The sequence below is a fragment of the Vidua chalybeata genome, chromosome 1 (genome assembly GCF_026979565.1).
Source record: "Vidua chalybeata isolate OUT-0048 chromosome 1, bVidCha1 merged haplotype, whole genome shotgun sequence".
Taxonomy (NCBI): Eukaryota; Metazoa; Chordata; class Aves; order Passeriformes; family Viduidae; genus Vidua; species Vidua chalybeata.
The window spans coordinates 77,374,438-77,387,589 of NC_071530.1; the positions used below are offsets into that span (position 1 = coordinate 77,374,438).

Sequence of the window (13,152 nt, forward strand, 5' to 3'; positions counted from 1 at the left end):
TCACTAAAAGGCAAGAAGTGAGGAACGAAGCCAGAAGAGCCAGTGGCTTGCTTTGGTCAGAAGGATTGGATGAAGCTTGGAATGCACTTCCATTCACTGAGACTACCTAATAAAAATGTGGCACATGTTGCATTTGCCAATGTTAGTCAGGATGCAGTTTTGGTATTTAATTTCCTTCAGATTATCTTCAGATAGTGTGACTATTAAGTTTTCTATATTCATGATTCTTTTTAATGAAGTTTCTTTCAGATTGGTTTCTGCTGCTGGTTTGCATTTTAAACAGTTTTTGGAGACCTGTAAATCTAGTAATGTCTTGTTATTAAGTCTCTTTATTAACATGTGCCATGCAGCTCTGATGTGCAGATTCAATGTGCAGTGGTTATAAGCATGCTAAGTCACATGGCATTGTAATGAGTAAATGTTTATAAATAAATATCTCAAATGGATATTTTAAATTAATTTTTGAATTAATGTATTTTAAGTGAGCAGAAACCATCAACTGAGTTAAGGTGAAAAATCTCTTTTGAAATCACTCTTTGAAATTCAAAACTTGCACTACATCTTTTTGTGGTCTAAAAAAGCATTGGAAAGCAGATCAGGAGATGTGGAAGGAAGGGTAGGAACAGAAGGGAATGACTGTCTGTTGCCACTATTATCCAGATGAAAGTAATTTTTTTTTAATCAGATGAAGCAAATTCAGAAGCTTAAGTAAAGCATCCTTGGCTCAAGGATGTGCTCTATTTATGGATATATCTAGTCTCTATTCTCAACATGTAGATAAATGAGTGACTAGTATTTATAAAGGTCTAAATTTTTCAGCATTTTGTAAAAATATTGAAACTTGTTCTAAATGTTCTCTTATGTAACAAAAATGAGTTGCTCTACCAAGAGAGTTATTTTACAAAATATTTTTAAAGCAGAACTAGTATTCCTAGGTTTTCTACTGTGTGGGAATATCTTCTGTAACTTGTTTTACTGACACATTAATGGAAATTGGGGAACAGGGGAGTGCAAATGGCTACTTTAGATGTGATGCACAAAGCAGTTTTAAGGAAGAATCTGTAGTAATGGAGGAGAACCAAACATTTTAATCATGAGAAAACCTAAGAAAGTACCACCCCCTTATTTATTAATTGATGAAGAAAAGAATTGTCAATCTGTGAATATTTCAAACTGTATGCAAAAGTTAGCGCATGAAAGGGAAGTACAACTGTGGATAAATTAGAAAAAAAAAATTCATTATTCTACCAAAATTGGAAGTAGAAGTGTTAGTACAATGAGTTACCACAGGAATATTTTGTTTTGATTAATGACACAGAAAATACAATTGAAGTTATTCATCCAATCTTAAATTCTTTAAACAGAGATTTGAGTTTCTGTAGAACACACTTAAATAACTGATTTAGAAAAATATGTTAATATTAAAAATAAAAAAGACCATCTTTTACAATACGTTTATGAAAATGAATTGTTAGATTATCACAATTCATCAGAAAATCAAACATCAGTTTTTCTACACAAGCTTCATTTTTGGGACAGATATTTTCCTTTTTATTTGCTCAGAGGAAGAGGTAATGTTTGTTATAAGTCATATACACACAACAGCAGCTAAGAATTGTTGCTTTAAATTTTTTCCTCATTGAAGCCCAATATGAAATTCTGTCTATTTTTAAGCTACTGCCTAGAAATAATACATAGCCTTATTTTTATGGCTCTGGGGTCAGCACAATAATGACTAACAGAATAGTCACTGTGCCTGATGTTGATAATAAGCAAACAGTGTCCAGAGTAATTAATGTTTGCAGGGACAAGACTCTTGTATTATAAACTGATTTGGATTTGCAGTGCACATATTCTATAAGCACAGGTCAGGAAAGAATATTTGATTTTTTTTTCCCAATAAATAATCCTTGTCTTAACTCCTAGAGTCAAGAAAAACAAAGCTATACTAAGAGAGAAGTAATTAAATTTTATCATTGCATAGCTGATTGTAAGCTTTACCAGTAAAAGGTCTCCAAGAAAACTGCAGGACAATTATGCTTTCCACACTTTCTCTTTTAACCTTCTAGTTATTTTTTGTGACGTGTCCTCAGATGATTCCAATATTCCTCAAAGCAAAATAAATTTATTTGGATGTCTGCACCATCCAATTTTTCATGATCAGTGACTGATGAAAGTTCATCAGGAGTTTTCTTTTAATTCCTTTCCTGAATTTACCAAGCATGGAGAACCACAGCAACTTTCAGAAGTGTGTCTACAATGACGACTGTATATAAATTCACTAGCTTTTTTGTTCTTTTTCTGGCAACATCACTGTTTTGTTTCTTGGGTTTTTTCCATTCAGTTAGCAACACACTGAATAATGTCCTTTGAAAAAAAATTTCCTAACTTAAACTCTTAAAATTTTACCCATCACCTACATAATCAAGATCTTCTTAGTCCTCTTGTTTGAAGCAACTTGAGCTGCCATCTTGCACATCCAACATACTATTGGGTACTTCTGGTGTATTTTGGAACAAGGTATTCTCAAATGTTGGTAATAATGAACTGCACAAGAGTTTCTGACTTATCTTATGGGAAACAGTAAGTACAGTCCTTGCTCCAGAAAAACATAAAATGGGTAGGAATTGAGGTCTGCTGTCTCTCCAACAACTCCAATGGTCATGCAGCAGGGCTTTCACTTTTCATGATGTTGAAAGGAAAGATGGAGAACAGGCAAAAAGAAGGATATTCTATCCTAGCTTTGGCTGCTTTGATTTCCAGTGACTGAACTATTGTTCTTTAGCTGCTGAAAATACTTGAGGCATGGTAAGAAAATCTGGAGTTCCAAAGGGCAGGTTAACATACTGTAAGGCAAATGTAAATACTTCTTGTAGGTGGCAGAGGGGGGTTCAGGTTCTCTCCAGTAAGGAAGATCTACCCTAAGTCACCAAACCCTATTTGGCTTTTCCACTGAGTGTTCAATCCTTTGACCAGTTAAGGTGACTCATTCAGATTTCTGCTTTCCCTTCTAAGTACTTGCTTTCTTTTACTTTTTCACATCATCTCTACCTTTAATATATCATTCAACTAAATATTTGTTTTAAGTTTACACAACAAAGTTATTTGTTTTTATTTACACAACTGGTATAAATAAATACATTGTGAGAGAAATAAAACTTATTTTTAATTGTTTTGTGCTTGGCAACTTTTATGTGTGCCATTCTTTTTATTAGCTAAGAATTACATTCTGGCGATGTAAAAATAACAGCAATTGGATGGGACAAATAAATCATTTTGATCTTTATACGCCTTCCATATATTAAATATATATGGAATTTCACAGAATGAAAGCAGGGATGACAAATTATCAGGAAAAGTAGTTATGGTATATAAAAAGAATATTTTTCCTTTGTTTTCCTTTTTTTCTGGAGCTAGTCAAGAAGGCTTGGAAGGGTTCTGTAATTGCTTCATTTGCTAAAAGCCATTGTAAATAATTCCAGCTATGAGAAAAGTCTTGTCAATCTCTTCTTTTGTACTCTTTCCCTCTGCTTCCATTACCCATTTCAAGGCTTTTAGTTTCCCTGCTAGGCAAAGTGCCCAGAAGCCAAGAGAGTAAAGCAGGGAAGTTTAGCTTTGCTTCTAGAGTAGTGTCAAAGGCTGCTCTGGGAACCAGATGTTTCTGATGCGCTGTAATGGTGATGTTCCAAATGACTTATGTGTCACCTTATCATCAAGTTAATGTTAGAGAGGTGTGCTTCAAAACAGGAACCAAGGCTGATCACACAGCTTTGCAGTGACAGGCAAATAAGCCGAATAATAGTATCTTAGTTTCTGCTTTCTTTTCTGCTTTTCCATTTCATGATTTTTAGTCAAAGTACAGGTGTATCTTACCTTTGAAAGGGTTGTATACTGCTGTGCAAAATACCGTCTGTTAGCAATTTATAACTTTGTGACTCATGGTGGAAATAGTGTTATATTCCAAAAGAAATAAAACATGATAGAAATTAAATACGGTGTTACTTTGGGTTTCTCCAAATTATAGATTTTTTTCAGGTTGTTTTTTAAAGTGTCTGTGATTTTAAAAGCTTGAAAGTAATATTCTTATATAGCTTTCTGTTACTTTGGATTATATATATACTACAACAAATATATATTTATTGTTTTATTTCTTCATAGATATTTCATTGATCATAATGCAGAAGAAGATAGGTATTTCACCATTGATGCTAGTACTGGAACCATTAAGACTGCCAAGATCTTTGACAGAGAGGAGACACCGTGGTACAACATCACAGTGGCTGCTTCTGAGATAGGTAAATAATTTATTTGGCACATAGTATGAAAAATAAAATTAGAAAGGAAAATAATCACTCTCAGATTTTAAGACTACCTTAATATGTTATGTTCTTTTTAAGACCAGTGGGTTTTTATCTAGTCCAGAGAAAGGAGAATTTTCTTTGTTTGTGAATACTCTAACTCCACAGACAATTAAACAAAATCACATGCCTATGTGAGTCCACCTGTGTAAATATGCCACATTTCTCTGCATGGGACAGAAGGCTGCCAACTTACCCAGAAACATTTCTAAGTATTCAATCTCCTAAAATCAACAGCTTGTCCCATTTGTGTTTCACAATTCATGTGTCTTACAAGTTAACACTATTTAGTACTGTCTGAGAAATTAATCTTTCCTTCTTGTATCTACTATCAACTATTTTAGCGAATTGCATGCTAATTATATGCCCATGCTAATTTATTAGCATTGATGCCTAGTAGTTTCTGATTATGTTTCTGGCCTTTTAATAAGCAAATTGCCAAGATACAATAAATATTTACCTGTGCATTTGAAAGTCGTCTAACTTTGATGAATCTCCATTGCCTCAGATAAGCCATCAGACTGAGGAGTCTGAGACAAATGTTTTTACTTGAGGCAAGGACAGTATAAAGAACTTTTCAGTTAACCTTTTTTTATTGCAGGGTCTTTATTTTTCCACAGTCAAAGTTTTTAATTTCAAAAACTCAACAAGGCAAATGAAGAAAGAAAAAGTCCCATCCTGGGTTGATAGATTCAATCCTCCTAAGCCTTTATGATACCTTCTTTCAGTGATCCAAACTGTGAAATGCATTTATATATATTCATTTTCCTTTTTTTTTTTTTTTTTTTAATGATAAAATGCAGGTTTTACCTCTAACAGGTTCCACTGACATTATTGAGCCTGGTCTGCTTTCATCTGTTTCATCTCTTGGTTAAAATTTAATCTGTTCTGCCACTACAGCACTAGCATATGCTACAAAATAAACAGCATAAATGTATTTCATAAAGACAACAAATTGTTTCTTATTATTGTACCTACATTCACAACTAAATTGATATTTTGAGCTAAGTACTTTCCTATAGTAAATAATAGGATCTAGAATTTTATGATTAGCTCCTTGAAAAAGTAAACACTAACACTCCTGTGTGCTTGACAGTGTTGACATATATAGAATGTCATTTCAGTTCATGAAACTGAATTCAGTAGGAAATAAAATATAATTAAACCTTAATCATAAACAGGTGCATAGTGTTAATTTAAAAAAAAGGTTTAAAAGCTACACTGGGACACTGAAAAAAGGAGTATTCATGAGTCCTTTTTTGAAAACCATTGAAATGTAATTATTTTCCAGAAGGAAATCTCAATAGCATAAAACTTAAACATAGCTTTCTTCTCATTATTTGTTTCACATAATCAAAAGAGTGCTGGTACATGCATCATGCTGAGAATAGTATGAAGAGGGAGGATTATGCTTATAACTAAAACAGAATGGAATAAATTATAAGAATTATATTCCTTTTTTGGTTGTTTTTTGGGGGGGGGCTCTTTTTTTTTTTTCTTTTGGTTTGCTTTTTTTTTTTTTAATTTTTAGATACTCTGCTTAGAAGTCTCTGTTTCAGGTGCAAATTTTTTACAGGAAAACACAAATCTGATTTTTTTTGTCCCTTGCACTGCCTTTGCTACCATTAAAGCTGAGGTTGGAAAAATAAGTAAATCTATAGTGTCAGTTGGAAAAACAATTCACTTATGAAAAAAGGAGGAGATAGTAGTGAGGAAGAGATGGATGACAGACAGACTGACAGGCAGCCTAAATGACAGACAGCCTTTCCTCGTGTCTACTTCCTCAACCATTTTGTTATTTGCAGTAATTTGGAAATTACAACACTGTTCTCTTCTAAATCCATTGTGAACTTAATAATTGAATTTGTGGTGGAGCAAGGAGCATATTCTGTCTATGGCCAAAGCTCTTCCTTTAAGTGCTATAGATCCCATTTCTAGTCTTACGTCTTTTGCTTTCAAGTTCAAGCACAAGATATTGCAGAACTAAGACTAAAGACATAGTATCAGTCAAAGGCTATGACAAAAGTGTTATTTAGCTGTGGGGGTAGTAGTCCTCAAATTTATCTGACGTAGTAGAAGGCATTTGCAGTTTCTGACACCATTTGCTTGACCAAGAACACAGCAGAACCTGCAAGGCCCATAAATATTTTATTCCTTCAACAACAAGAAGTGCTCTCTGAGTATAAAGTGTTGATTGTAGTCAGTTTCTTTAAGTGCTTTCCTCTCTTCACTTTGTGCTACATTTCACTGATAGAACTCAGTTTCTACCTATCATCCTTTTGGCCACTATTTGTAACCTTACAATAAGGTTACAAAAAGGCTTATTTTACATAAATGAAATTTAGAATCGACATTATATTTCTACCCCCAAATGTGTTATATGCTGATTGTGATGCTTCAACCTTATTCTTTTGGAAACTTTCATGAGATATTTACTTTCACTTTTCATCTTTGTATGTAATATATACTGTCTGCATTGTTCAAATGTCCTCTCTGAAATCTGAGGAAGTCCTATCACTTTGCTCTGTGGAAGTAATGCTGATGTAATAATCCACAGGTTTTTTCTGTTTGTGCTCTTACTTTTTAAAATGGATGGGCAATCCTTTTCTTTCTTTAACATGTATTGTTCTTAAACAGCAGCATACAGGGAGGAAGAGTGGAATTTTCGTGTCCAGAAGCATTTACTTTGATGGTTTCAGTACTGGTGCTAGCCGAAATCTCTTTGTGGTATTAGGAAATAAGATGATAAAGTAGTGCTATAGTTTATGTTGAAGGATCTAGAGACTAAATCTGGGGCAGGGGGAAGGAGTAGTCATACTAACAGTAGTAGTAATACTTTAAAATACAGACTCACACAGAATTACTACAATTTAATTGACTTAGAATTCTTTGAAAAAAATTACAAAAGTCTATTTGAAAAGGGGAGAAGATATAATTTGTTTGATTTGAGTAAAGGTTTTTAAACAAGTCTTTGACAAGAGTAATGAGAATAGGAAAGTACAGAGCAAATGCACAATGTTTTATAACACATGAAAGACTGATTTAGAGGAAAGAAATACAGTCATAGCATAGTAATACCAAGAATACAATCTGTCCCTCTGGAAGTGGAAAAATTTAAGGCTAATTTAAGGACTAGCATAGAATCTGTCAATTAGAATTCATTATAATGATAGCACTCAATGATAGGAAGTGATTCAAATTCCAAAATTACCTCCCTAGCTGGTAAGATTTAAGGAAGATTGAGAGATTCATGCAGGAACAAGACACATAGAAGAACGGGCTAGATAAATGAAAAGTGAAGTGGATGGAAAATTGTCTGGAATGAAAGGTTCAAAAGGCTGTAATCAGCAGCCTAAATAGCAGCTGGAGTCCAGTCACTAGGAATTACTCCCGGTGGCTTCTGCAGGATACAATACTCTCTTAATGATTTGGTATGTGGAACAGTACATTCTCAGCCACTCTCACTCTCTTTGCAAATGGCACAAAACTGGAGCAATGGCTGATACATCAGACTGTCATGTTGAAAACTAGAAATATCTCAACAGGCTAGAGAAATGGGTGAACAGGAAATGACGAGACATTTAATAAGAGGAAAATTAAATCATGAAGAGAGATTTAATAACAGGAAATGCAAAGTCCAGCACTTGGACAGGAATAATCGTATGCACCCGTTCACATGCAGTGCCAACTGGCAGGTGAATAGCAGAAGGACATGGTGGAGATCCTGGTGGATGAAAGCTGGGTGTGAGCTAGTGATGTGCTCTTGTGGCAAAGGAGGCCAACACCATTCTGCACTGGGTGAGAAAACCTGTTGTCAGGCTGAGAGCACCCTTTATACAGCCCTGGTGAGGCTGTATGAGGAATACTCCCAGATGTGGGCTCCTCAGTACAAAAGAGACATGAACATACTGGACTAAGTCCAGTGCAGGGGCATGAAATCATGAAGACTGGAGTATCTCTCACATGAGGAGAGGCTGAAAAAGCTGGGATTGTTCAGCCTGGAGATGTGATGGCTCAGAAGGAGCTTATCAGTCTGTTTAAATAACTGTTAGGGGGAGTCTAAGAGGTGACTAAAGATGATCAACATCAGGAAAGACTCATCTGAGTAGTATCCGGTATAATGACAGGAGGCAATGTGCACAAATTGAAGTACAGAAAATTCAATTTAAACCAAATAAGAAAAATGGTTTGACTGTGAGATTGATTAAAAATTAGAACAGATTACATTGAGAAGTTGTGGATTCTCTGTCTTGGAGACATTCAGAGCCCAATTGGAATGGCCCAGAGCAATGTACACTGTAGATCCAGCTTTGAGCAAAGGAGTTGGACTTGCAGATCTATGGAAGCACCTTCAAAAACAATGATTCTGTGATTTTTTGATACTGGGAACTGTATTTTTGACATGGAAGAGACCATAAAAGAAGAAAAGAGAGCAGACCAGCTTCTTGATATGTTTTTCAGGTGATGTTAACATCAAAAGGTTATTGGAGTTCATAAAATACTGGACATTTAGATGGATAATAACTGTGCTTCTAATTAGAAATGTGATTTTTTTAAAAGCAAGATAAGTGCTAATATTTTAAAGATTTTAAAGGGAAGTTTTCACATATTTCTCTTATGCAGCTGGTTATCATGTCAGTGTGTAGAATGGATTTCTGGGTTTATTAGATCATCAGCAGTTTGGGGATCAAGCTGTGGTGCTCCTGATTGTTTCCAAAATGCTCTGCAGTGGCCAAAAATGGAAAATCAGACCATTTTCCACTATTTGCTTAAAGGACCAACTTGAATGCAATGGGTGCAAAAACTTGTGATTGAAGGGTCAATAAAGAGTTCCTAATATGTAAAGTTGTGGAGAGGCTGTATAGAACAGGAGAATTGAAATAATGGGCTTCATGCTAGGTTCTTTCAGATCCCCCAGACTTAATGAAATCCTATCAAGAGACAGTAAAAAATGACCACTTTAAAGGAACCTGTATATACAGAGCTTTGAAACTGTAATGGATTAGAAATCAAACTACTGAAGAGGCATCAATATGCAGTTGATTTTTCAGAAAAAAAAAACAAAACAAAACAAAACAAAACATAAATCTCCAAGGTGTTAAAAAAAAACAGATATTGGAAAAAAAAAAAAACCCAACCAAACAAATTTATTTGTCATTGTTTATACATCTGCTGTATTTTCTTTGCCATATGTATTCCTTATGAACTTCAAGGGAAAAAATACTGAAGTGTTGAGTTAGAGCAGTACTTCATTGGCAAATTATGCAATACTCTATGTGTTATGGAAAGGATACCAGGAAAAAGTCATTGTAAAAAGCCACTCCAAGAAATAACTTTTAGACACATTTTAATAGAGTGCCACAAACCCTGCTCAGAATTTAAATATGCGAAAATTTGGGATAAGCCACCTGAATAAATGTTTGGAACAGTCATTTTACGAGACTTAAAGTAGAAAAAAAACATTAAAGTGCCTTTTCTAATTATAACATAAGTAGTTTTTTAATAAGTCTTGGTAAAAACAATAACAGAAGCATGCAGTTACATAATTCAGAGGAAAAGCAGATTCACAGAGACAATTAATAATATGCAGCAGTGAAATATAAAACCCCCTGAGTTGCTGAATAATGAAACTCCTATAATTACATCAGATAAACAGATAAAGTGTATTGTTATAGTGAGGTGTGGTTATATCTGTTCTTTAGAATCACAGGGATATTGCAACCCGTATTACCATCATTAAACAGCAAGTTATGAGAAGAATTTGACAGTTCTTTTTCACATTTTATAGTTGAGAAAAGAAATTACTAAGATTTGGGTAGGGTATTAAAATATATTACTCCTCATACCGCTACATGAGGCTGTCATATGGAGAAGGATAACTGAAGCTAGAGGGGAGATATAAAGTATACATAGTATTTCTGTTAATTCTATGAAGAGGCAAGCTGATTTATTTTACAAAAAGTGAAATCAAAAGACAAAAATACACAATTATTTTTTTTTCATTTTGAAACACATGAAAGAAAAATATTTATTGCCTGTAGGAAATATGTCTTTGGAGGAATAGCTTCCTGGCATGCAACACTAAAAGAAAAGAACAAGAATTTGTGTCAATTTATTTTCTCATTTTAAATTTTTCCACATAACCAAGAATAACTCTAATAGCTTGTGTCAAATAATCAGCTTTTAGAAAAAGTTTCCTTTACAATATCTTCAAGAAAATAACCTAAATCAGAACAAAATGCTGTTGTAGTTTTATAAACTTCTAACCATTTGTATCTGGTGGACATCAGGATGATTGTTTAACACCAGTGATTTTGTTGCCAGAGTCCTGCCTCAGTTTTAATTTGAAATGAATTTTTTCTTACAAGAAATATAAAATGTCCTCATAGTGATTTTCAGTGTCAGTTTTTTCTTCAAAACTAGAAATTTTTGTAGTAATAGAGAATAAACTTAAAGAATGAAATTCACTATTTTTTAATATATCATTAGAGGGAAATACTGTCTTTCATATTATTTTCTATATTTATGATTATCTCTATAGGTACATTACAGAAATAGAAATAAAATTCTTACCATAAACCCTGACTTCACCAAGGAATAAAAAATCACATTCATTCTTTATCTTTGACCTCACAGTGTGCTTGCTAGTTTAGTTTCAGAAAGAGTTTTGGTATTGGTAACATTTATTTTATTTTTCCAGGAAACAGAATCTGCCACAAAAGTATTTCCCTAAATCTGAAAGAGATTAAAGTAGATTGTAAAACAAATCTACAGGGTGTGAGTTTTGAGACTGTATTGGTCATGGTGTAGAGACAATGACCTGGATATCTGCTATTTTTTTAACTGGTAAGAGCTGAACACAGTACTGGTACCCAATCCAAACTTACCAATAATTCCCAGTTTACTTTCAGCCTTGGCAAGCTGCCTACTACTGCATCACAACAATATGAATTGATAGCATCATAAAATCATTAAGGTTGGAAAAGACTACTAGGATCATTTAGCCAGGAGAAAAGGAGTCTCAGGGAAAATGTTATTCCTCTCTACCACTGCCTGAGAGGAGGTTCCAGCAAGGTGGGGGTTGGCCTCTTCTACCAAGTAACAAGTGAGAGGACAAGAGGAAATGGTTTAAAGTTGTACCAGGGGAGAGTCTGTCTTGATATTAGGAAAAATTTCTTCATTGACAGGGTGGTCAGGCATTGGAACAAGCTGCCCAGAGAAGCAGTGGAATAGCAATTTCTGGAAGTGTTAAAAAATCATGTGGATGTAGCAGCATCTGCTGTTCTTTTAAATGTGCTTGCCAATGCAATACAGAAAGCCTACAAAAAAGCGATTTAAAAAATCTAACAGTTGTTGAAAGGCAGTTAGGTCTCCATCCTGTCCAAGAAATTAAGCTTCTAATTCCAATTTCAATGCTTATTCCCTGTTTATATTGGTTTAGTCATTGGCTTCTAGGCATGCTGGATATTCTTCTCCTGTTTCTTTGGGAAAAACAATGATGAAGATATTCCTACATTATCATCTGAAAGTGGGGTAGGGCATGGCTCTTCTTAGCTACCAAGGTGGGGACCTAGAGAAGAGATAGAGTTTGGAATCATATAGCATTTACTTCCCTTTTGAAGCTTTGTGACAGAAATCTCAAAATGGGCATTTTCAGCCACTGAACCAGTATGTTTTGTGGTGCCCTGCTCTAATCAGGCAATGCCAACATCGTCTGTGAGAATTTTGCTTGCATTAAGGCAAGAGAGGGTTTCCAGCTTGAAAACTCTAAATGTTTTTGGTCTACTGCAATGCTATGATTATTACTATTGCTTCTGTAGTTGCTACTGCTATCACTACTATTGTGATACAAGAGAAGTGAGCAGTGCTTTCAGCTTCATATTTATCAGTAAAAAGTTAAATTTTGCTACAAGAAAAAAAAAATTGCTATCCATCTTCAGGTAACATTATTTAGAAGTACCCACTTCCTTAGAATGAAGAGCATAATTTTCTCCTTGACAGAAAATTTAGTTCATCGTATATACATCATCCTGAATTAAACACAGTATTTTATTAATTTTGCCACTGTCACTTGCATATTGGACATTCTTCCATCACTTAGGTTTTTTTTTTGGTAGCATATTTTATCCATCCCATATCTATGTTTATTTTTCTAATGTGTTAAAACTAATCTTTATTAGAGAAATGTGAAGAATCCTTTGTACTTCTCTTTAAAAAGTAATGGTATAGAGAGCTAGTTGAATTTCCTAAGTAATGGTTTGCATTGTAAGGTATTGAAAAGATATCAAATGGGCTTATATAGTAAACAGTTATGAACAAGTCTACAGTTAGCTAATTTATTAAAAAAAATTAAAATTAAGAAAACAAAACAAGCAAAAAGCAAATAAACAAACCCACAAAAGATTGTTGATATCAGGATTTCCATTCTGAAAATCATTCAGATAGAATATTTTTTTATGAAGTCTATGGGAATTTTGTAAGTGTGAAAAGAAACTCAGACATCAGTAACTGTATTAAAAATCTTTCTTCCTAAATAGGGGTTTTAACATTTACCTACAGAAACTAATAGAAGACAAGATTTAAGGCTTCACATTGGCTGTTAATTTGGTCTTCTGAATATTTAGAGTGGACTTGCCAATGGAGGATCTGAATATGAGGATCTGGATAATAAAATTGATTTACTTTACAGATGTTTAGTATTCTGGAAGAAGAACTATTTATTCTGGGAAAATTCTCAAGCATAAGAAAGTAAGTCCCTAGCATAGGTGAAACAGAGCCGTGTTTCTGTTTCAGT

The 13,152-nt window shown here is 34.1% G+C and overlaps 1 protein-coding gene across 3 annotated transcripts in view; it reads left to right on the forward strand.

The window, feature by feature from the left end:
* Positions 1–13,152, forward strand: part of CDH18 (cadherin 18) — a 160,303-nt gene that overhangs the window by 123,461 nt on the left and 23,690 nt on the right. For 2 of the 3 annotated variants that reach the window (XM_053957677.1, XM_053957687.1), the window contains exon 7: positions 4,159–4,295. In XM_053957677.1, the coding sequence (XP_053813652.1) occupies positions 4,159–4,295 (137 nt within the window). Of the gene's footprint in view, positions 1–4,158; positions 4,296–12,359; positions 12,375–13,152 lie in introns of all 3 variants that reach the window. The other variant, XM_053957694.1, reaches the window with a different exon arrangement.